This window comes from Mustela nigripes, chromosome 2 (genome assembly GCF_022355385.1).
Source record: "Mustela nigripes isolate SB6536 chromosome 2, MUSNIG.SB6536, whole genome shotgun sequence".
Classification (NCBI taxonomy): Eukaryota; Metazoa; Chordata; class Mammalia; order Carnivora; family Mustelidae; genus Mustela; species Mustela nigripes.
Window position 1 is genome coordinate 153,769,803 of NC_081558.1, and position 24,251 is coordinate 153,794,053.

At 44.8% G+C, this 24,251-nt stretch overlaps 1 protein-coding gene across 9 annotated transcripts in view; it reads right to left on the reverse strand.

Annotated features, from left to right (window-relative positions):
- Window positions 1-1,336: 1,336 nt before the first annotated feature.
- The window catches only part of PLA1A (phospholipase A1 member A), a 28,714-nt gene continuing 5,799 nt past the window's right edge, over window positions 1,337-24,251 (reverse strand). The window contains exons 2-11 of one of the 9 annotated variants that reach the window (XM_059391876.1): window positions 22,424-22,625; window positions 20,266-20,443; window positions 19,656-19,764; window positions 18,555-18,656; window positions 16,132-16,221; window positions 13,791-13,958; window positions 12,285-12,374; window positions 10,345-10,453; window positions 5,314-5,478; window positions 4,044-4,457 (exon numbers count right to left, since the gene is read on the reverse strand). In XM_059391876.1, coding sequence (XP_059247859.1) covers window positions 4,373-4,457; window positions 5,314-5,478; window positions 10,345-10,453; window positions 12,285-12,374; window positions 13,791-13,958; window positions 16,132-16,221; window positions 18,555-18,656; window positions 19,656-19,764; window positions 20,266-20,443; window positions 22,424-22,625 — 1,298 coding nt within the window. In that variant the 3' untranslated portion in view covers window positions 4,044-4,372. Of the gene's footprint in view, window positions 2,003-4,043; window positions 4,458-5,313; window positions 5,479-7,865; window positions 8,006-8,917; window positions 9,023-10,340; window positions 10,454-12,284; window positions 12,375-13,790; window positions 13,959-16,131; window positions 16,222-18,554; window positions 18,657-19,655; window positions 19,765-20,265; window positions 20,444-22,423; window positions 22,626-24,251 lie in introns of those variants that run through there. The other 8 variants (XM_059391881.1, XM_059391878.1, XM_059391882.1 and 5 more) reach the window with 8 other exon arrangements.

Below are 24,251 nucleotides of genomic sequence, written 5' to 3' on the forward strand. Positions count from 1 at the left end.
AACTTCACACAGCAGATTTTCCTACCACTGATAATACCAGGGGATCCACCGAGTCATGTGACTCAAACAGGGGAGGCTGCTTGCCTTGCAGTCCTGACTGGTTGCAGAGCCCTTTCCTGTTTTATAGGTCTCAGATCCAGCCACTGCTCTCCTTACTCTGGATATGGGCCATCAAAGAATTCTGGATGCCTCCAGAACCCAGAGACAACTACCTGGCCTCGGGCCTCCATCTTCATTGTAGCTGGTGAAAGGTGTAATAGTTTGTTTTTCTCTTTGGAGGGGATGTCCAGCATGCCTCTGACCATGGGACCATATATTTTTTTAAAATTTTAATTCCCGTATAGTTAACATACAGTGTCTCAGTGTACAAAATTGGTTGCAGTGTACAATAGAGTGATTCAGCAATTCTGTGTATTTCTCGAGCTCATCAAGATCAGTGTAATCTTAATCCCCTTCACTTGTTTCACCCATCCCCCCACCCCTCTTCCCTCTGGTAACAGTCTGTTCGTTCTCTATAGTTAAGAGTCTAGGGGAGGGAAAAAAAGAAATTCCTGATGGGTTGGAGAGACTACAACAATAATATGGAAAGGAATTAGGTTATATGAATAGTTCATTCAGGTTCAAAAAATCTACTCCACATGAAAGCAAGTCAGCTGGATACAATAGAATATAGACTCTTTAAAAATATAAAATAAGAATATAGACCATAAAAATATAGACTCTATAGTTTCCCTCAAGTGACTCTTGGGCTGAATTACTGGAGGATTATAATGAGGAACATGTGAAAATGTACTCCTGGTGTATTCTGTGGGAGGAAGGGCTATGATATCGAGCCTAGTCCTGGAATTATGGCACAAACTAAACATATTCAGGGTAGGGTGACCAGAGAGAAGAAGAGTCTGGAAAGCATGTTTGTAGTACCACATAAGGGCACAAGCTGACTACTGAAGTGAATTACTTCTGTAATAGTCTCTGTCCTTGAAAAGATTTTCAAAGAGGTTGTGACCGACGTGGGTGTGGAGGTAAGACCCACACCCTTGCCTTGCTATCAAGCAGAATCCCCTGTTACCTCTCCCTTCATCCACACATGCCCCACCTACTTAAAGCCGGGTTTCCAGAAGTGTGGGCTGCTGGGCAAGGTGGTTTAAGGTAGCACATAGACCTGGCTTTAAATAACATTAAATTTCATGGTGAGATGGCTATTTCTGTTTTCTTTTTCTATCAGTTCGCTGATTACATACAGAAGAAAGTCTCTGGCCTTAGTCTGGTTTTGACATTTCTCTTGTATTTACCGATCTTCTCTTTATTTTTTATTTATTTATTTTTAAAAGATTTTATTTATTTACTTGACAGATAGGTAGAACACAAGTAGGCAGAGAGAGAGGGAGAAACAGGTTCTCCACTGAGCAGGGAACCTGATGTGGGGCTCGATCCCAGAACCTTGGGATCATGATCTGAGCTGAAGGTAGCCGCTTAACGAACTGAGCCACCCAGGCACCCCTGATCTTCTCTTTTTAAAAAGAAAAAGACAGGCCTGGAGTGTAGAGCCTTCAGCAAGCCACAGTCTCTTGAAATTTTAAACATTATGTTCTCATTGTATTAACTTGTGATAAGGGAAACTGGTTATTCATTTAAGGTGATGACCTAAAGTTTCCCATGGGCAGGAAAATCAAATGTGGGAGAGTCTAATGGCACTTTAACGTATGAAGCTATTAGCAAAGTGACACAAGAGTGTGTCCAAAAGCAAAACTGAAAGTATGAGGACAAGGAAAAACAGGTCAGGTCCGTGTAATCCCAATCAGCATCACGTAATGCAATTCTGATCGTAGAAGCATAATTTGCACACACTTCAAATCGATAAGCTGTAGGAAAAGCCAAGGAAGCGCTATGTGCTACGCAGTATCTCCCAAGATGGCAAATGAGCTGCAAGGAACAGGAAGTGCAGCCTTAACACAGCTCCAGGTGGGGTGGGCCTGTCTCCAGGGAGGTTCTTGCCTGGATCCTGGGTGAAGGAGGGTGGAAGTAAAAGGAAGAGGGATTTTAGATTTTGAAAAATAAAAATGAACTCTAAACCTGTATATTGGGGAAAGTTTCTTCAGACATGTTATTGGTCCTACTGACCATGGTGGACGGTGCGGAAAATAAAGCAGGTAGGTTAGTATTCACAGCGCATCCCCTATCTTCTCGCTGCATTTCTGCAGCCCGGAGAAAGGCCTGAGCTCTCTAGTCTGGGGAGGCAGTCGGCTCAAGGAAAGCATTTGCAGCCTGTGGGTTATGTCATTTTCCTGCCTTTACTATGGTGCATGAGTCAGCAAGTAGCAGTTTCTTTCAAAGCACATTTATTTAGGTTCTTTTTAAAGTCTTGAACAGATATTTGCATGCCTATGTTCACAGCCACATTATTCACAATAGCCAAAACATGGAGTAACCCAAGTGTCCATGGAGGGATGAATCCATAAACTAAATGTGGACTGTACATACAATGGAATATTATTCACCCTTGAAAAGGAAGGAAATTCTGACACATGCTATAACATGGGTGAACCTTGAAAACATTATGCCAAGTGAAGTAAGCCAGATACAAAAGGGCAAATACTGTGTAATTGTATGAGGTATTCTAGAAGGGTAGAAATCACAAAGACAGAAAGTAGAATAGTGATTACTTGGGGCTGTGGGGAGAGGCAATGAGCAGCTGTTTAATGGGGATACAGTTTCAGCTAGGGAAGATGAAAAAGTTCGGGAGATGGAAAGTGGTTAATGGTTGTACAACAGTATGGATGTACTTAAGACTACTGAACTATAGGGGTGCCTGGGTGGCTCAGTGGGTTAAGCCGCTGCCTTCGGCTCAGGTCATGATGTCAGGGTCCTGGGATCGAGTCCCGCATCGGGCTCTCTGCTCAGCAGGGAGCCTGCTTCCTTCTCTCTCTCTCTCTGCCTGCCTCTCAGTGTACTTGTAATTTCTCTCTGTCAAATAAATAAATAAAATCTTTAAAAAAAAAAAAGACTACTGAACTATACACTTAAAAATGATTAAAATGATGTTTTAAAGAGTTAAAGAAAACGATTAAGTCTAGAAGAATTCAGGGAGTACCTGGCTATGGAGAGAGTGGTGAAGGGGTTATTTCATAACATGCGTTATTTCAGTTCCTCACCCCTAGCGCAGCCACTCTCCAGCCCTCCCTGTCCTGCTCTACCCCCTGGCTCACAACAGCATGCCTCTTACTTTCTGGCTTCTGGATGGTGTCATTCAATGGGGGGCACAAGTAGGTCCCCTCCCTGAAGGACTGCTGCCCCGTGACTGTGTCCCTTGGCTGAAGGTCAAGAGCTCCTCTCAGGGGTGCCTGAGTGGCTCAGTGGGTTAGGGCCTCTGCCTTCAGCTCAGGTCATGATCTCAGGGTCCTGGGATCGAGCCCCACATCGGGCTTCCTGCCCAGCGGGGACCCTGCTTCCTCCTCTCTCTCTGCCTGCCTCTCTGCCTACTTGTGATCTCTGTCTGTCAAATAAATAAATAAAATCTTAAAAAAAAAAAAAAAAAGAGCCCCTCTCAGTCTCGGGATTCCGGTGCTTTTCCCTCTTGCCTCTTCAGACCTAGCACAGTAGCAGCTGCCAGGGCCCCTGGCCCCAGGGAGCCGCGCTATCCTTTGTGGTCCTTCCACTTCCTACCAACACCTTTGTCAACAGTCTTGTTATTAAATTCTCCGCAAATTACCCAATTTGAGCACATCATCTGTTTCTTGCTGGACTATGCTGATGCGAGGTAACTTATAACAAAGTTGGGGAAACACCGACCCAAAGAAAATCCACTTCTATTCTCAAAAGATCTCTCTGATCCCCAAAACCTTCCAGATACCCAGAGGAGGCAATGGTAAGGGATCTTCCAGATGGAAGATCCTCCCTGCCTTCCCTCCCCTCTCTTTTTCCAAGAACTTCTTTTCAATTGCTATTTTAGTACAGAGAATTCAGTATCCATTATTTTCTCCAATCCAATCCTATCGACAGTCATTTTTGTACATAACAGAATTCCATTCTAATAAAACAAATCATTCAGATATTCCATGGTAGTTTATTATTTTTTTAAAAAAGCATTTTTGAATGTTTTATTGAATCCTAGATACAGATGTTCAAGGATATGGGGCAATTGCAGTTAAATATGAATAGAAAAAGCTGAAATGGTATTTGTGTAAGGCTGTTCAAATTGCTAATAGAGACAAGGCTCCACTAGATGAGCTATCTGTCCCCTCTAAAGTGGTTAATATGGGGAAAAAACCCCAAAATTTTGCCTTTCTTATAGTAGTAATGGCCTAGAATAAGTTGAACATAGCTCCCCAACCTCCTCTGAAATCCAGGGGGATGTATCTCGTCCAGGCTTATACTACACACATGTTATTTTCAGGTCAAAAGAAACAGTCACACTTGCTTGTAAGGTCACTGGCTCAGGTAAGCAGACAATCTTCTTGCTGTAAAAGAAGAGCAACAAGAAGGTATATACCCTCAGGGCAGGCTCGTGATTAGTCAGGAGAGGGGGCTAGGAGTCGTGCGCTCTTGTGAACCCATAATGTCAGATGAAGGAAGTCTACGATCATCCATTATAGGAGTCTACTACTCCTGTCCTCCGTGTGCCCACAGGTGGTAAGAACAGTATCAATCCCTGCTAGAGGCACAGGAGGGGCCTCTCTCTCTGCCTGCCTCTCTGCCTACTTGTGATATCTGTCTGTCAAATAAATAAATAAAATCTTAAAAAAGAAAAGAAATCTTTGTTCCAATAAAATCATACATAGAAACTAAATAAGACATATACAAAATAGGTTCTATATTTATATATAAAGTTATCCAGCTATATATCAGATAAAATGAAGTTTCTTATATTGAAGTGGGAATGGGAAGTTGAAAGTGATAATTGTTGCACAACAGTATGGATGTACTTAATACTACTGAATTATAAACTTAAAAATAATGTAAATTATTTTTTTAAAGAGTTAAAGAAAACAATTAAGTCTGGGAGAATCCAGGGAGTATCTGGCTATGGATAAAGTGGTGAAGGGGTGTGCGCTATCTCTCTGTTCCTCACCCCCACCCCAGCTATTCTCCACCCTCTTTGGCTTTCTAACACCTCCAACCCAAGATGGCCTCATAGTAAATTCAAGAAAATGCTGGGTCTTTGTCATCTCTTCATTGAGGAAGCTAACCACTGTGATGAGATTGCACCTCAACAAATGTCACATCTAAGGTCAGTATTGGTCCTATGGGTGTACCGGAGTGGGGTAGGGTGGAGTGGGGTGGGGAGGGATGGGTTGGGGTAGATTTGGGGCTTACTTGTCATTGACCGGCAAAGGAGCAGTGCAGAACTTCCCAACAATGGTAGTCCGGTCTTTTCTCCAAACTCGGTGGGAAGAATGAAACTTGAGTTTCACTTGGTTTATCTGGCACTGAGGGTTGGCATGAGCTATTACTCCTTTCCCCTGGAGTTCCTGTCTAGGTCTGCAAGGGAAAGGGAAATTAAGCTACCCAAGCACATTTGGCCTTTGCTTCCCCCTTGGCTCCTGCTAGTAGTGTTGTTCAGCTGTCATGCACAAAAGAACTCCTTGATGGTGGGGATCAAAATCCCTGCGCCTGGGTGGCTCAGTGGGTTAAAGCCTCTTCCTTCAGCTAAGGTCATGATCTCAGGGTCCTAGGATTGAGCCTCACATCGGGCTCTCTGCTCAGCCAGGGAGCCTGCTTCCTCCTCTCTCCTCTCTCTCTGACTGCCTCTCTGCCTACTTGTGATCTCTCAAATAAATAAATAAAATCTTAAAAAAAAAAAAAAATCCCTTGTATCATACTCACCAGCCCCCTGTGCATATACTCACAGCTTTAACATAGTTCAGAAAATAGTTGTTGATTTTTGAAAGCAAACAAGTGGACATGACAGCAAAATAGTAGCTCTTGGATTTTCATATCTGGAAAAAAAGTCTGTGTTCTTAGATTCCAAATTGGAGAAGATCTTCACTTTCAGATCTACCTACTAGAAGTACAGCCTTCTTTTAGGGCATTAAGCTCCATAAATTTTGTGTGAACTAGGCGGAGCTTGGATGTGTGGATGGGAACAAACAAACAAACAAAAAACGGATCTTGAAACCAGACAGAGCTGGCGTGGTACCCAGGATTTGTCTCCTGCCAACTGTGTGGCTTTGGAGTCACACGCCCTGTGTCTAATCTCCGGCTCCCCCACACTCTAGCCATGAGCCTGACCCACAGGGTTAGGTATGCCTCGACTGCAACCTAAGTGACCCAGAGTGAAAGCAAAATTCAGGTCTCTCTTGGCCCAAGATGGAAAGAGTATGAAGTGACCAATCTAGAGAGGTGACAAAGACAAGATTCGGGTGTGGAGCAAGGAAGCCTGCTGGGATTCCACCAAACTGAGCAAAACCCTGGGGTGCAGAGAAGGCACTTGCCTCCTGTGTCGAGCCCACAGCCTCTCCAGGCTCAGAAGCAGTGGGGCCTGTAGAAAGATGAGGAGAGCAGGGGGCGTTGGGGATCATCGAACAGGGGTACATGGCTCAACCACATGGTTTCTCTTTCCTTTCTGGCTTCTTGGAGTGAGAAAATGTCTTCTTCGTGTCCTTTTTAACCCCAGGTTAGTCATATAATTTGTTTTTTTCTTTTGAGGAAGAATCTATATGACTTTAAAAGCTGTTCCTGGTTTGTTTTTGTTTTTGTTTTTTAATTTAAGAAGTGTTTTGGAATATGTCAGAGGGGGGACAAAATAAGATATTTCCTTTTAAGAAGCTGCATGGATTACAGCAGCTAGTTACAAACTAGCAGGGTATGAAGGATGCTGTGAGTGACCTTGAAGAGGAAAATTACCCAGAGCAGGTCCAGGCCCAGAAGGCCAGCAGATAGAAAGTTACTATCTCTGGGGGTAGAGCAAGAGATAACCAGCCCTTTCTGCTTTTATAAACAGGCATCCCGCCACAGGCTCCCTGCACTGTTCCCATTTAAAGCAGCTCCCCCCGCCCCCAGCCCTTGGAACCCGAACCCCTGCACTCCCCTATAAAAAGCTCTATAACCCTGCTTCCCCGGGGCCCAGAATCTCCAGAGTGAGCAGTCTGGGTCTGCCAGAGTAAAATAAACCCGAGTTCTCTTACTTCTCTGAGGGTCACTAGGTTTCTCTCAGGTCTGATTTTTATTTTTTCTGCAACCTAAGGACTTGATTTGGGTAAATTTTCTAATTAGAAGGAAATCCTGGGGGTTCACAAAGCTATAGAAAGTAGGGAAAGACCACACATAAACCCCCCTCCTTTTTTTCGATTTCTATTCTGCAAAAAGGAAAACAAAAACAAAAACCAAGGAATTAAAGATAGCCACGTTTTGAGTCTTCTACAAAAGAGTAAAACAAAAATAGCTTTGGGGAGAAGGAAGAAATAATCTGTGGACGTCCCTTCCAATCACTTGGGGGCCTTTTTTTTTTTTTTTTAAAGATTTTTATTTATTTGTTAGAGAGAGATATAGAGCACAAGCACAGGCAGACAGAGTGGTAGGCTAGAGGCAGAGGGAGAAGCAGGCTCCCTGCCGAGTAAGGAGCCCGATGTGGGACTCGATCCCAGGACGCTGGGATCATGACCTGAGCCAAAGGCAGCCACCAACTGAGCCACCCAGGCGTCCCTTGGGGGGCTTTTTAAAAAGTGTAGCGGTTGAGGGGTGCCTGGGTGGCTCAGGTCATGATCCCAGCGTCCTGGGATGGGGCTCTGCTCAGCAGGGAGCCTGCCTCCACTCCCGCCTACTTGTGATCTCTGTCAAATAAATAAATACATTCTTTTAAAAAAATCCTTTAATTAAAAGTGTAGTGGTTGAGGCTACATCCAGAGACTCAGCAGTAATTGGCCTGGGGCGGGGCTTGGGTGGGGAGGGGTCAGTGGGGTTTATTGCTCTTCTGGTGATTCTCACCAGAGGCCAGTTGTGTGTCATTGTGTTGACTCCTGCTAGCGTCATCTCATCTACCAAAGCACAGGAGAAGCAATGAAAACACCTGGTGGAAATAACACGACCTCAGACTGATCTACTGAAAATTATTCAGCTATTATCTGCAAGACTTAGGTGGGCACATGAAGGTCTGTGTTAGGATCCTGCCTGCCCACCCTCCCTCTCTCTCTGTGGCCTGTGTGAGCCGGAGCCCTGGCTGGTGGCAGGGTGTATGGGAGTCCAGAAGTGTGCTCCTCTGGGCGGAAATTCGTATCTCCTGCTATCTCCTGCTAGTACAATTAATGTCTAACGCTGCAGCCTGAGGAATCTTTCGATTCCAATCCGATCCAGTCACTTTTCTGCTTCAAAGTCCCATTGGCTCCCAAACTGCTCTCGAGATAAAAACCAAAATCCCTAACCGGTCCTTCAAACCTCGCACGGTCTGGCCCTGAGCTGCGCCCCCGCCCCAGCCTTCTCTCCCAGTGCTTCCCCCCTGCTCTCCGCTCCTGCTCCTGGGCTGCATTCTCACCAACCCTCCATTGGGTAACTCCTGCGAATTACTACTCAAACGTCACCTTCTCAGCCTTGGTCTGGCTCTGTCTTATCTGTTCTCCTAACACCCACCACTGTGGACAATTGGACACATCCGTGCACATGCACTACTTATTCCTGTGTTTGCATGTTCGTGCTTCATCCCGCCCCTCGCAACCCACACGTCCGTCTCAGGCTCCCGTGCCGGCAGGTCCCAGCGAGGTCTAACTTGCAGGAGGCACACTTAGTGGGGAGACCACTTCGGACTGTGATTCCAGAGGGGCTGTATTTCCCGGCTCCCACCACGCAGCCCCCTCCCTCGGTGGATCCAGCTGGCACTCTACCAACACCATGACCACCACAACCACCACCAGGGCTCTGTTCCTACAACCCCACAGGCCATTGGCCCCTTCCCTGTTGCTGATCCCTGCACTGCCTCCCCACTAACCTTTTGGGTTTTCAGCTCTCCTTACACATTTGTAATTAATTCCCTGGGTTCGATTCCTTCTCTTGGACTCCGGGCTTGGGCTCTGGTTTCTGGACTGGACCCTGCCTGAGACAGCAACCTCTCATTAGACTGGTTCCTGCTGGCTTATGATTAACTAACCAGTTGCTTTTTATCATTATTTTTATTTTATCTTATCTTATTTTTAGTAAAGAGATAGAAGTTTATTTAAAGTTTTGGTTTTTTTGTTTTGGGGTTTTTTGTTTGTTTGCTTGTTTGACAGAGAAAGACACAGTGAGAGAGGGAACACAAGCAAGGGGAGTGGGAGAGGGAGAAGCAGGCTTCCTGCCTACTGAGCAGGGAGCCTGATGCGGGGCTCAATCCCAGGGCCCTGGGATCATGACTTGAGCTGAAGGCAGATGTTTAACGACTGAGCCACCCAGGCCCCACAAGCAATAGAAGTTTATTAAGTGAAGATACAGAAAAAGCTCTCAAGAGTGAGAGGGGTCCACAGGGTTGCCAACGAGGGCCTCTAGGGCTGGACTTTTATAGAAAGCTAGCCAGGAAACTTAAATCCTTTTAACATCTCTCTTGAAAACACCTTCAGTGGCTTGCTTACTTTTTAGGAGTGGTTATTCTTTGATGGTCACAGGTGATTATCATAAAGACACCTGCCCCACATGACCCACCCCTCAGGCCCAGGGCAGGATGGTGCCCCATGACCAGTTGCTTTTTAAAGAGACAAGCACGTCTGCTGCTGGGTTCATCTCCCTTGCCGGCCTTGAGCCTCCCTATAGTTGAAGTTCTCTATCTTCCCACCTCAAGATGACTCCTGTTAGCGTCAAGATAACATCTGCCAGCTGGTAGACCCAAATGTGCCCCCAAGGGAAGGAAATGCTCAGCCTGGTTCTAAGGATTAGCCACATGGCCTCAAGCCCTGCTCTCCTCCTACTCACTTGCTAACTGACCCTCTGCCTGCGATTCAGTTCTAGGAACTCACCCAGTACCACACCCACTTTCCAGGAGTATCTATTGTAGATAATATCTACAATTCTCAGGCTCTGGTCAGCCCTCCCTGGGCTAGTGGCTGAGGTCCTCCTACTTGCTGACATCACTGATACCCCCTTCCTGGATTTACATGACTAATGTTTCCTATCAGGGACCCAACTCTCATGTTCTTACTAGCCCTGAAGACATCCCATTACTTCTCTCACCGGCCTCCTCTGGTATTATCTAAATACACCATCCTTGGATTCACTACTGATCCTGAACCTGGGACAGTTCCCAGCATGTGTCTGTGGGTGCATCTGTCGTAGGTACTGCCCTCACCCCACCTCTAGACTGATGGGCTCGGGCCATCCCCAGTAAGCACACAGGGCTGTCATGGGAGGGGTGTGTGTGTGTGTGAGTGAGCAGGGACACTTACGTACATGGTGATCTTGACCAAGGAAGTAATATTGCTGCTCAGGAAGGTGACAGAGATGAGGGTGTCCTTGTTCCTTGGCTCCTGCAAGTAAAACTCCACGAGGCTGTGATGCACTGGGAAACCAAAGCAGAGCAGATGCCCAGGCCAGAGGTCAGTGGTGCCCAATGCACACCAAGCCCCAGAGAGCAGCAGGGCAGGAATCTGAGATCTGCCTCTTAGCAGCAGATTACCTGCTGTCCCAGATCCTCATTGTAAACTGGGGGTCATAAAAATAGTTCTGAATGAGAATTAAATGAGATAATATCTACAAAGTCCTTACACAGTGCCTGTGACTAGGAAGCATTCGATACATGTTAATTTTTGTTATTACTTGTAATGCTAGAACATCCCACTCCTCCCTGCTTGCTGACATTATCTTGGTGTTGTGATTTTGAAAGAACTGAAAAAGATGTCTCTTATACTAAATAAGATCTCATAAAATGTAGCACTCACCCTCCTCTCCCCTCCTCCCCAGAGTTTTAGGAAGCCCACTCATGTGTAGGAGATGACTGTCTCCCTCTCTGTGGCAGCCTGGGCGTCTCTGTGGTATCCCCACCCTCCCAGACAGCTTGGATCCTGGGGCTGTCAAAGCTTATGTCATTGACACCGACTGGCTCTCAGAAGCAGAGCAGAGGCCAGTGCGGAAGCGGGTGGTAGCAAGGAAAGAGAATAGATTTGGGAACCAGAGGACCCGGAGTTGAATTCTGCCTTTTCCACCCCACTGTGTAGCCTTGGGCAGAGGCTTCACCTCTCAGAGCCTCTCCTTCCTCACACCTTACTCAGAGTTGTGTTGTCAGGTGAGTGGATATATGTGAGAAGTCCATCGTGGACTTTTGTAGCCCACCTGTTCCAGGAATTCTCTCTAGCATGATAAGCACCCCCATCTAGTATCCTCCGATTCTGACTGATAAAGGGAAAGGGATCATATTACTTATCAAGTTCCCCGTCACTGTGCTAGCAACTTCCTGTATGCTAGTTTATTTTATCCTCACAGCTGATTCTTTGAAGTAGGTATGTTACTGCTCTCATTTTCTACACACAAATGTAGAGGTTCATAAAGGTTAAGTCCTATCTCCTGATCACATGTCTGGCAAGCACAGAAGCTGAGATTCAAATGCAAGTTTGTGACCACAGTCTGAGCTTCAGGCCCCACATCACATGGCACCAGAAGTTCAGTACAGGGAAGGAATGGCCATAAAGATCCCTCCAGCAACCAGACAAAAGCTGACCCCCAAATCAGTTAGAATTAGCATGGCCATATAATTTATCATCCTAACCAGCATAGTTTTGTCCTGTACCTACAATAAACCAGACAAGATCCCAGATAACAGCCTAAAAAAGGAAGTATAGTCCTTCTACTTAAGATGCAAATAGCACAGGGAAAAATGATGCTCCAGCCTGGGCTGGATTTCATAGATTCTTAGACACACTTTCCTCTCACATTGAACATCTTTTACCAGCATCTGCGCTTCAGTGAACTGCCATGGTTAGAAGCAACAGGGAAGAACTGGAATAGGCACATGTATGGGAAGGAGGGCAGAGGACAAGGTTTAATATTCTTCAGAGACCCTGACCTGGGAGGGCTGCCAGGGTGGGAGATGCATAACGTGGACACCAAGGAGGTAGCAAAAAAGTATGCAGGACGGAGGGGTCTGGGGGCCTTCCAGATACCATACTGCAGAGAACCCACACTGGAGGAAGACAGGAGGAGCTAGGAGAAGTATATAGACAGTAACATGTCCTTAAGTCTTCATCTGAAGCAGAGCAATGGGTTGGACCAGCTCTGAAAGTTCAGGATCTAAGACCAGTCGCTGCTGCCCCCCCACCCCTCCTAGACCTCTTTGCCCCAGTCTTTCACCCCCCACCTCGGCCACCACTGAGCTACATGTCTTTCCCCCAACTTACCACAGTACGGAGCCTGGGCAGTGGTCAGGAGGAAGACTTTCACTTCCTTAGGAAGAGGCTCTATCTTGACACCACTTTGTTCCACGAGCCCTGGAAGTAGAGAGGCAAAGACAAAGACAGCAGAACCCTGAGGAGGCCATTGCACTGTCCCATGGCACCCAACCACGTTTGGATTCCTTCATGCACTCGTTCATTCTGCAAACAAGGCCACTGTATGCTCATTCTATGCCATGCCCTACGGCGAGTCCCAGGGTACCTGCAACCCAGTCCAGCCAAGGGTAAACACACAAACAGGAAGTACATTCTTCAAATCATCTGGCCCATTCAAGAGATATTTAACAGAAATTTAAAATTATGTCTCCGATTTCAAAATAATCTATAAGGCAATTGTTTTGACGGCATTTATACCCTGTGCAGACAAAGCACAGGAAAGTGTTTGACCTGAAGAATAGTGGTTGACAAGTTAGGGAAGGGCATTCCAAGCAGAGAGTACAGTTTGGACAAAGACACACAGGGTGAAGAAAAGAAATATTCTTGGAAATTCAAGTAGTCAGTTCAATTAGTTCAAGTAGTTCACGTTTCCCTGGGGTGTTCACGGCCACGGAAAGTGTAGCAAGAGGTGATGCTGGCCGACAGTGTGAGGTGGCTGTTTATATCAGCAGGCCCATCACATCTGGGGGAAACTGTGGCATATGCCCACTGAGTTGGAAGTAACGTTGATTTGCTTTATTGTGGGAAGCTACATCTCCTTTAACATTTTGTCTGGCTGGTATCCGTTTCATTGATAGAAGGAATGACAGGCTGCTGCAGCTCCGAGTGGCAGCCAGGGGTGAGAAGTGAGAAAATGAGGGAGGGGCAGGAGCCATTTGCACTGCCCAGAGTTCTTCCTGAAATCCTTCATCTTGGAAAACCCTAGGATATTCTCAGCAATGACCTGTGGAAGGTGAGTTGAAGCCAGATCCCTCCACCTTTTCCAAGCCCTTCTCCCCAGACTGGCCTGGATCCAGGAATGTGCCCAATCCGACCAGCAATGAGACAGTCCTCCAGCTGGCCCGTGGCCACCACAGCCTCAAGCCTCTAAAGTGGGCCATGGGTGCCATTCTTGAGGGCTCCCCATAACACCTTGATTTAGAGTCCATCAGGTGTTGGAGAATGACTTGCCTAGCTAGAAAGACCTATGGCAAGCATCTGGTCTTGGAGTAGGGGCAGCAGCTCTGGGCTATACCAATGTTTCTAAAGTGTCCTGAGTCTGGACTTGCAGATGAGGGGCTGTGTGTAAAAGGTGTGTACAGAGCAAATATGGCATCAGGCAGCAATATACAGGGTGAGGAGTGGGACGTGGAAGGCCAAATGCCTTCTTCCAAGTGGGAATAGGCTGAACACCTTATTGGTGAATTTCCTTACTCTGGCTGGATAGACTTCTTGATCATAAGAAATCAGGACTTACAGAGGTGGCAACTAGCAAGACTTGAACTTTCCCGAAATTGTCAAAGTGGTGGCATTTACCAATTCTTGGACAGGAAAGTAGAAAAGGGTTAAAACAATCCAGACATTGTCCAGCAAGAAAGGCCTTGTAGTTGACACAGGGAAAGGCCACGAGTGGACAGGAATTCTCCAGGGCACTGATGTAGAGGTGCACAGCCCTCATGTGATCACAGATTAGGTAACTGTAACCTGTACAGGGGGAAAAAAAATACAACCAAGTCTTTAGTTTAAGACAAATGAAAATCTCTCCATCCTGCTTACTGTAATTCTATTGAATTTTATATTCCAGCAGGCAATAAATACATGGTAACTCTTGAGCCACATTTTGAAATGTTAACAGACATGGCTACTATATTCTCCCTCTTCTTTTGAATTTTCCTGAGATACGTAAACTTAATCGATCAAAAAAAAAATTGCTTAAGGGTACCTGGGTGGCTCAGTGGGTTAAAGCCTCTGTCTCCGGCTCAGGTCATGATCCCGGGGTGCTGGGATTGAGCCCTGAATTGGGCTATCTGCTCAGCAGGGAGCCTGCCTCCCACTCTCTCTTTCCCTGCCTCTCTGCCTACTTGTGATCTCTGTCAAATAAATAAATAAAATCTTTATTTAAAAATTCCTTAATTTGAGATCCATCTTCCACGATCACGCAAACTCTCTTTTGGAAAATGGGAGCTTGCTGGGAATTGGTAATCCTGACCCACTTCTTACAATGAGTATCTGTTTGCATATTTTACCTCCTTCATCATCACCTACACAACCCAATTTTTTACAACTTCATGATACCCAGCCTAGCAATGAGACAATCAAGGGAGTCAGCCACAGTTCACGGTAAGTCTCTGAAAGTCAATGTGCTTCAAGCTCACCTGGTCAAATGACTGACACACTGAATGTACCAAATGTCCCAATTTAATAAAAACTTGGTTTTCTTGTTGTTGTTTACTGTATACAAATTTGAAGTAACTCACAATGGATGAGTTGGCGGGGCTAAGAGGTCTATAGTGAACCACAGCTCCAGGATTCTGGGTCTTCAGATTCTCCCTTTACCTTGGGACCCCCACTCTGGGACCAGCAACCAAGTCTGAGCTTGTATTAATTTGCCTTCCCCCATGGTTGGAACACTCTACGGGCAAGTTCCTTCTAGGTGCAACAGGGAGCTGAGGGACACAAACTAAACCCTTCTCAAACTGTGTTATGAAGAAAAATGAAAAGTGGCCACCTAAAATTCCACAAAAATATTCAAAGGTCATCAAAACTAAAAAGATCTTATCTGATTTAAAAAATGCTAGAAAATCTATAAATTGTGAAAAGAAATGTGTTTTTGGAAAATCAATAAATTTGGTAAATTAGAATAGTGGTTATTCAATAAGATTATCAAGAGTCCTTAAAGTGTCGAAAATTTGGTAAAGCGGGAAAAGACTAAAAACATAGTAAACAGAAATCAGGATAAAATTCTCATAAAAAATGCTGATAGGTTGACTATAGTCATAAGAAGAATAAAAAAAGACTAAACAACCATTGATCCTTAACTTTTGACAAATTCAATGTTATTTAAAATTATGCTAAAAAGAATGTATTCAAAGAGAACATTCCAGAATACAACTGAACCCTGAACAACAAGGGGGTTGGGGCACCGTGCAGTTGAAAATCCATGTATAATTTTTCACTCCACCAAAACTTATTTATTAATACCCTACTGTTGACAGGAAGCCTTACTGATAACATAAACAGTTGATTAACACATATCTTATATGTTACATGTATTCTATACTGTATCCTTACAGTAGAGTAAGCTGGAGAAAAGAAAATGTTAAAAATCACAAAGAAGAGAAAGTACATTTATAGTACTCTACTGTATTTATCAAAAAACCCATGTATCAGTGGACCTGTGCAGTTCAAACTCATGCTGTTCAAGCATCAATTGAGTATTTAGAAAGGAAGAAATGTATATTCATTGAATGTACTCAAGATAATTATCTTGAAAACAGTTCTGGGGAACTGCAAATTTAATATTAGGGAAATGGTCAACAGTGGGTTGATCCTTCAGCTAGCCAGGTTTGGGCATGTCTTTCTACTTCTGCCACAATTAGGCTGTTGCACCAGATGTAGTTAGTGTGGACCATGCCACAACAAGGCGCCCAGGAAGAATAGGGTTTATTGGCTTGAGTGATGATCTATCACTGCAGGACCTAAGAAGTGGGGAGGCCAGTGAAAGTATGGTGCAAGCTTTTCATTTCGGGCCCTCCTCCACCAGAATTCCCTGGGCTCCTAAAGACATGCATTCAGTAAGTGCAGGGAAAGGCATTATGGTGCATAGCAAAGGACACTAGGGCTCCACCCAAACCCCAATTCCATCTGGCTTTCTGACCTGCATGAATGAAGGTGGGACAGCCAGGCTGGTCTTGGCCTCCATTGACATAGTAGTCCACGTGTCCAACAGGAATCCGGATACCCAGATCTGAAAGGAGGAAGAATCCCATTATTCTGGATTGCAGAGGCATATTTTCCAGGCCCCACAGGGGGGTCCCCTGGCAGCAGAGCCTGAACTCTGACTTTGGGAGCCCACCCACACTGTGTGCTCATTGGGTGCCTGCCTCATTCCCCAGTGCCAGGACAGGGCAGACCATGCCCTCTGTTTTCTACACTGAAAGGCAGCCAAGAAGAATAAAACCATGAAAAGATAATCATATTTGTCTAATAAATCAAGAAAAATAACTCTGATATTTTCTGATAACTCACCAAATGTTATAAGTTTAGTAAATATCCTTATCAAACAAGCACTTATTTTGTTTGGAGCAATAGTTCAGACAGACAGATATATATATTTGGGGCCACATTTCCACAGTCCCCCTCATATTTTTGTGCTGTCTTGATGGAGCAGAAACCTGGCTAATTTGAAAGATTGTGCCCTGGAATTCCAATTTCATCAATGTGGCCATATCTGACCCTCAGACTGGTTCTGAGCCATCTGCCAAAGACCCCAAGTTTCCTTTTCGTAACATCTTTCCCCTTCCCACATCACTACTGTAAGTGATTGGTTGTATGTTACTCGTTTAATGGCATCTATCCAGGGCTTAGCCAAGGACCTAGAAGTTGTCCTTTCCCTGATTCCCTACACTTAGCCCAACACCTGTCTGGTCAGCTCTACCTCCAAACTGTATTTCAAATCTTTCTACTTCTCAACATCTCTACTCCCCCAACCCCTGTGTAAGCCCCCACCATCTCCCACCCAGACCACTCCTGCAAACACCTTATAATGAACCTCCAGGCTCCCTTAATGTCCCCTGCAGCCAAGTCTCTGCCCAGGAGCCTCAATAATCTTTACAAGAAATCCTAATGCCTCCCTGTTCTCACCAGCTATAGAATAAATGTAAACTCCTCCCCACGGCCAGCCTGAGCAGGACCCCTTCTCCTGCCTCACTCTCTGTTCTCTAACCATGTGGTTTTCTTTGCTGTCCCCACCTACATCCAGGCTTTGCTTTTCTCCACCTCAAATGTTTTCCCAGATCTTCCCAGGGCTGGTTCATTTTCACCTCCAAAGTCTCACCTTGGATAGACTTTCTTCAATAACCTACCTAAAGGGACTCCCCCACCCAAATCACGCTCTGTTCCCCCTCCTCCACCATCATAGTCACAGTGTGTAATTATGTCTGCTTACTTGTTTGTTCTACAGCCTATAGCAGGGACTCTACCTGTCTTTTTTTTTCTGCTATATCCCCAATACCAGCACCATGCCTGTCATATTGTGAGTACCTAATATTTATAGAAGGAAGTAATGAATGAATGCCTGCTCAATTAGTCTCTATTTCCACGTGGGTGGGACCTTCTTCAATGCCCTGTACACTGCCGTATTCTCAGTGCTGACTCATAGCTCAATAAAAATTGGTTAGACAAAATGGAATGCTTCCCCACCCCATCACATTAGAAGGAGGGAGCCCCCAACTTTGAAGAAGACTGAAAGGCCTTGCTCTGGTAAATGGGAACCTAATAAGTCACCTATTTAGCAAATTTAAAAACAGAAGGGTTAAACGTGACAATCAACCGGTTAACCCAACAGCTAGGCAGAGGCCTGTGGGCTTTGTTTTCCTATCTGTGAGATGATGAATGTGGAAAAGAGGGTTAAATAATATGACTGCATGAGTTTCTTCCAGAACTCTGAATCTGTGAGTGCTAGGTGCTAGAAGAAGGCTTCTGACCCAAAGGAATGAGACACGGACACTTCTCACTTGAACTGCACACTCTTCTGGTGAGGGATAGGCATTATTTCTTCCTGCACCCACCATGCTGAGCACAAGGCCTGGCCACTTCTTGGGCATTTCATAAGGGGTAGAAATGAGGAAGAATGCCCACCCACCCCTTTCCCAGATGGTCAGAATAGCTTCATTTGGTCATAATGTATTTAGGGTTGTAGGTCTTTCCTGTGCCTGTCACTGTTGGCGGCAAGGATTCTATTCTTCACTGGTCTGAAGGCCTGGGCTCCTCACTAGGGAGGAGGAAGTCCTGACAGGCCTGAGTATCTGCCCCAGACATGGAATGCCCCAATCGCATGGGGCCAGTCACATTTACCCTGAAAAAGAAGCACGACTTTCCCAGATGCCTGCCAGGCAGCAATGCCCTCCCCCACACAGCCTCATCACAAGGTTTAGTGTTAATCAGAGGTCAAGATGACTCCTCCCTTCAATAAAAGCTCAGGAGGGAGGGAAACTGCCCGGAACCACACAGATACCAGCTACCTAGCCCCTGCTGGGCTCATTTCCTGCCCCTAGGAGGTCCACCCACCCCCACACTCACTGTCAGCATCCGTGTGGATGGCCTCCACGAAGAGGGCATCTCCAGGGTCCAGGCGCTCCTCCAGGCTGGCTTTGGTGTACTCCGGTCCAGCGGGGTCCAGGCCTGCTGGGACAAACTGATGTCAGGGGCCCTTTCCTCTTGGCTGCCGCAGCCCTCGTGGACCCACCACACACCTCTCTGGGCCCTTCCCAGTCAGTTCCTAGAGTCCTCTAGCAAGGACCCAAGGGTAAGAGGACAGCTCAGGACCTCTGCTCCCAGGAAACCCCACGTTGTCATCTACAACTTTCAATGACCTAGCTTCTCTGGCTCTGAAATGAGCTTCATAACATCAGTCATTTGGTAAGGGCTAATGTAAATAATATTGATCCTCATGTACTCATCACAACAGCTATAATCTTTGGAGCAGTTACTGGATGCCAGACCTTGTGCTAGTCCTCATAACAACACAGTGAAGTAAAAATTACTATCCCCGTGTCTTAGTTTGAATGCCTTTTTCTCTCTTTCCCAAAAAACAGAACCTGAGACAAGGACTTAAAGCCCAAGAAGCTTATTTGGGAGAAGATCAGTGAGAGTATAGTGAGGGGGTAGGAAAATTAGAGTATGAAAAAATGAATGTTTTTTCATTTGGGGCAATTGGGTCTTATCCCACTGGGACCCTTCTGAGAGACTTTGTAGAACATGACTCAGAATTGTCCCACTGAAGAGCCAGAAAGATCGGGGTATTTACCACACAGCTCTAGTCCCTTATTCATTGAGAGTAGCTTCTGAAGCATAAAGTCCCCAGTGCTTTTGCAAGTATTTAGCATAATTGTCTAAGGGTGATTTCCACAGTGGGCCAAGCAGATATGAGCTATTACAACTAATTGTACAGAGGTAGTAACTGAGGTTCAGAAGAAATGTGTGGCTTCTTACACTGACATTAGAGATCACACAATAACAACACAATACTGTTTCAGGCAAAAGGGCCACAATAAATAAATTTTAGTGAAAATAGATAATTCAATCATAAGAACAAAGATCTCCTCTGCTCACCTCAACAGAGGCATTTCCAGGGCATTCTCTATCTCTAAACTTGGGAGGATGGGCAGAGAATAACGTTACCTGTGATCCGTCCTAATTGGCCTTTGTAGAAATGTCCCACCATGCCCCCAACGTGGGCCCCCAGGCTAACTCCAATAATGTGGATTGAAGACTCTGGCACACCCAGCACCTAGAATAGGGCATTTACAGGAAACTGCATGTGAGTCACAGTAGCCTCTGGCCTCACGGGCTCACACTTTTCCCTGAAGCTTCAGAATCAGAGGACCCTGGGTATGACATACCTCCACACATGGTTTGGGAGAAGAAGGCAGAATTTTCATCCCATTCATGACTTGCCCTCTTCCTAGACACCCCACCTTAACGACTGCCTCACTTTCTCTTTGGTGACTTAAGTGTGTGAGTAATGACCATGGCCACTTCCTCTTGAGGGACTCTATATCTAACGTCAGTGGCACATTCTACAGAGGAGAAGCAGAGGTTCAGAGTGGGGCAACAACTTGCCCAAAGTCAACACTGTACATGGTAAAGTGGAGATTAGAAGGAAAGACCCACAAGCTACTGGGTGGCTCTGCTTCTGCCCTAAAGCTCCTCTTCATGTGTTGATAACTCTTTTCTGTCCTCTGTCTCCTCATAAGCAGCCAAACTCACCCCCAAGCCCTTCGGCACCTACCAGGAGTTTTCTGAGGAAACGGGAGATCTCAAGTCCCAGCTTAACCACATTTTCCACGGCTGAGAAGTAGACACCTGTAGAACCATAAACCCAGTCCACGGCAATCACATTAGCATTTGCTGCCCGAAGAAGACTGCCAATGAATTTATCAATCCAGGAAGGCTTTGTACCTAAAGCCCTAGACAGAGGGCCAAGAAAGGATGGGAAAATTATCTGTTAAGTCAATATCCATTGTCATGGAAATGATGACACTCTCTATTAACAGAATAAATGGGGGTGTGTGTGAAGGTCAAAACAATGAAGGGGGGTAAATGGGCAATAAATATTACACCACATTGAGCATAGGAGAGCTTAATCCCAAAGTCACCAAGGCTTCAGCCTGTATATATGGAGACTTTGTGTAAATTATAAAAGGGCCTTTTGTTTCTGGTAGATGCAGCCTCATACCAGGGCCTGGAACTCAGGTGGGATTTCAGCCCCACCAGCCCCCAGTCAGGTATCTTTGTGCAGTGCGTACTACACACACCATGTACATTGACACTGCTTGTGTTACTAATGGGGGAGAAAAGATAGCTTTGTACCTTAGAGTTATGATTTGCCATTTTAATTATCATTCTATAATATAAGCACTGTCTTTGAGGTATGATTTTATTTACTTGTTCATTCAGTCATCCTTTCATTAAGTCAATGAGCCAGGCAGTATGTTAGGTGCTTTGTGAGAAATAAAGAAAACTAATGGAACGCCTGGGTGGCCCAGTAGGTTAAGCTTCTGCCTTCGGCTCAGGTCATGATCTCAGGGTCCTGGGATGGAGTTCCACATCAGGCTCCCTGCTCAGTGGGGAGCCTGCCTCTCCCTCTGCCTGCTCTGCCTGCTGCTCCCCCTGCGTGTACTCTCTCTCTGACAAATAAATAAATAAAATCTAAAAAGAAAGAAAGAAAGAAAAATAAGATATATTTTCTATTCTTTTGGAACTTACAGTATAATAGGCTTTTCTAGGAAAAGGAGAATGGTAGAAAAAATTTCATAAAGCTGTCCCAAGAGATTGAGACGGGGAGAAGTTTTCTCAGTGGCCCACAGTAAGGGAACAGTAAGGGCATGCTCATGTGGGCAGAGGAGCCCAAACTGGGTGTGTGCCACAGAACGTGGCTTTGGGGGATCTAGGAACAGACAGAGTAACAACCTGCTGAGCTCTCCAGCTCTGTTAGCTATCTCTGGGTTGGGATACACTCAGCCTTAGAGAGTGGCTGAATATGAGATTTGCTGGAGGAGAGACTTTGGCACAAGAGTGAGGAAGAACGCCTATGGAGGGAAGTGGCTGGGTCCCTGGAGTCCAGTGACTTGAGAAGCAGAAAGAACCCAGAGACTCTGAAACGGTGATCCTTTGTGCAGTGCCTCGGTGTCCACCTCTTCATTGGACGCCCCCATCTCTAGTTGTTTGATATCACTATTATTTCACTGCATTCTCTCCTTTCCTCCCACCAAACTTCCTCTGTTTCTGGCCTTGTCACTGGGCTCTGGAGAGAAGATATTGGAAGGATGGATGGTGGTTAAATTGAGACTCAGTGTTACAACAAAATTTGGACTATAAGGCATCAAAGAAATTGAAGAAGAGAAGTGTCTAGCACCTGAGGAAGGTTAACCTCAGGAGATGATGGAAGTAGCACCCATGAGTGGAAGTTTTTAAATCGTGAAACTAGGGAAGAAATGAAGAAGAGGAAATAAACCCTTGGATAAAAACACCATGCTGTTACTCTGATTGCACAAAGCCTATGACCTCATTGGTTGAAATGAATCATAAAACCCATGCTTCAGGGAGAAAAGGATCACTGAGACCCTCTGTACCACTTCCCTTTTATTCAGACGTGGAAACCAAGGCTCCATGTGCTGGGGCAACTTGTTTGGGATCATACATTATTTACTGTGTGAGAGCTGTAGACAAGACTGAGTGGAGGAGTAATGCACAAGACCCACAAGAATGCACAAAACAATGTGTATTTACGTTGATATGAGACACCTTCAAAGATAGCAGAAGGTAAAAGATGAAACATGGGACTGTCAGTAAATCCATTTTTCCTCTTGCTCCCACTAACTTCCTATGGCATTATGGTCACTTTCTAGTTCCTAGCTGGAATGTTTCTATTGGCTGATTACTCCCACCTGAATCCATGGATGAGTAGTTTGGTTCTCAGAGTGACATTGAACCCAGAGTTTTGGATGTCACTACTTTCCTGCACTAGCTGCCCACAGCTGGGATCCAAAGGGGTGAAGAGGAGAAACTGGACTTTGAGATTGGTGCCTTGGAGAAGATTAGCATTCTGGAAGTCAGTGCACTTTGTCTGTGCGGTAGGAGGTGCATCTCCTAGAGGAAAAAAAAAACAAAAAAACAAAAGAAAAACAAGAAAGATCTAAGGTGAGGTCATCTGTTCTTAGAAGGAAAAAAAGTATTCTTGAGAGGAAGAAAGAAACAGGGACTTACAAGCATTTATTATAAATCAGCTAGTGCACTATTCTGACTAATTTATTAAACACATCACTTTTGTAACCAAAATCTGTGAATAGTTTTCATGTCTAAAGATACAATGCCAGAAAAGGACATGACTATTAACCAGAAAAGACTAAAGGCCATGGTGAAGTGGGTATTGTTATGAAATAAATCAAGTTGCCCCTATAAATTGATATGTTAAAGTCCTAACACTGAGGACCTCAGAATGTGACTGGATTTGGAGATAGTCTTTAAAGAGGTTATTATGTTAAAAATAAAGCCTGAATCACCTAAGCCACAGGCTCCAGGAGCACTCTGCCTGTTCAGCTACTGCTTCCTCTGTTCTGGCCACGTGTCTTCCCAGCTTTTTCTCACACTATACAGTCCTAGACCCCCTGAGGGTGTTTGCACTGGCCATCCCTTTTGCCTGGAGTATCCTCCCACAGACATCCCCTATCTTCTCCTTTAAGTCTTTGCCTGTCAAAGGTAACTACCTCATTTAAATTGCCACCTGCCTGTGCCTTTGACCCAAGTTCTGTCAATCCTCCTCATCCTGATCTATTGTCTCTTATAGCAATCATCCCCTTCTAACCTCCTATGGCATTCACTAGTTTATTATTAAGTGTATTGTTTATTGATTTTTCTACATTAGGATATACTTTCAAAGAAGGCAGGAATTTTTACCCATTTTGTTTACTCTACTGCCTAGAATAGTGTCTGCCACAGACAATAAACATGAAAACCTAGTTTTTTGAAAAGAATAATAAACTAGATGTACTTTTGATAAGGCAGAGTAAGAAAAAAAGAGGGAAGTCACAGGTAAACAATGTAGAGAATAAAAAGGGGATATAAATAGATTAGATTTTTAAAACCATAAAAGAGCATGTTTATATCCACCCAAAAGTTCAAAACACATTTTCTTCCTAGAAAATGGACAATTTCCTAGAAAAGTATAGCTTACTGAAACTTACTCAAGAAAGAAAAAACAGAAAGTCAAATGTCAAACTGTAGCATTAAGGAATTGAAACAGTAGTTTTCAATCTCTTCATCAAAAAAACTCTACCATGCCAGACAGTTTTACAGAAAAATTCTACCAATCCTTCGATTCTCATCACTGTTCTGGAGAATAGAAAAGGGGAGAGAGAATCTAAATTCATTCTATGAAAAGAACGAAGATATCAAAACTGGACAAGGACAGAAGGAGAAAGAAGAATGGAAGGCCAATTTCACTATTAAACAGACACATAAAAACCTGAATTATCAGCAAATCTAAACACGCATAACACGATAACAAGGAAAAAGGATAACAAGAACTAAACACGCATCATGGCCAAGTAGGGTTTAATCCAGGGAATGAGAAGATGGCTTAACGTTAGAAGATGTATTAGTGTAATTCACATATGAAAAATTAAAGGAAAAAAAGTACTCATCTCAACAGATGTAAAAGAAAAAAGCACAACAAAATTTAATACCCAACATTTCTTAATGTAAGAAAAAGTGTTT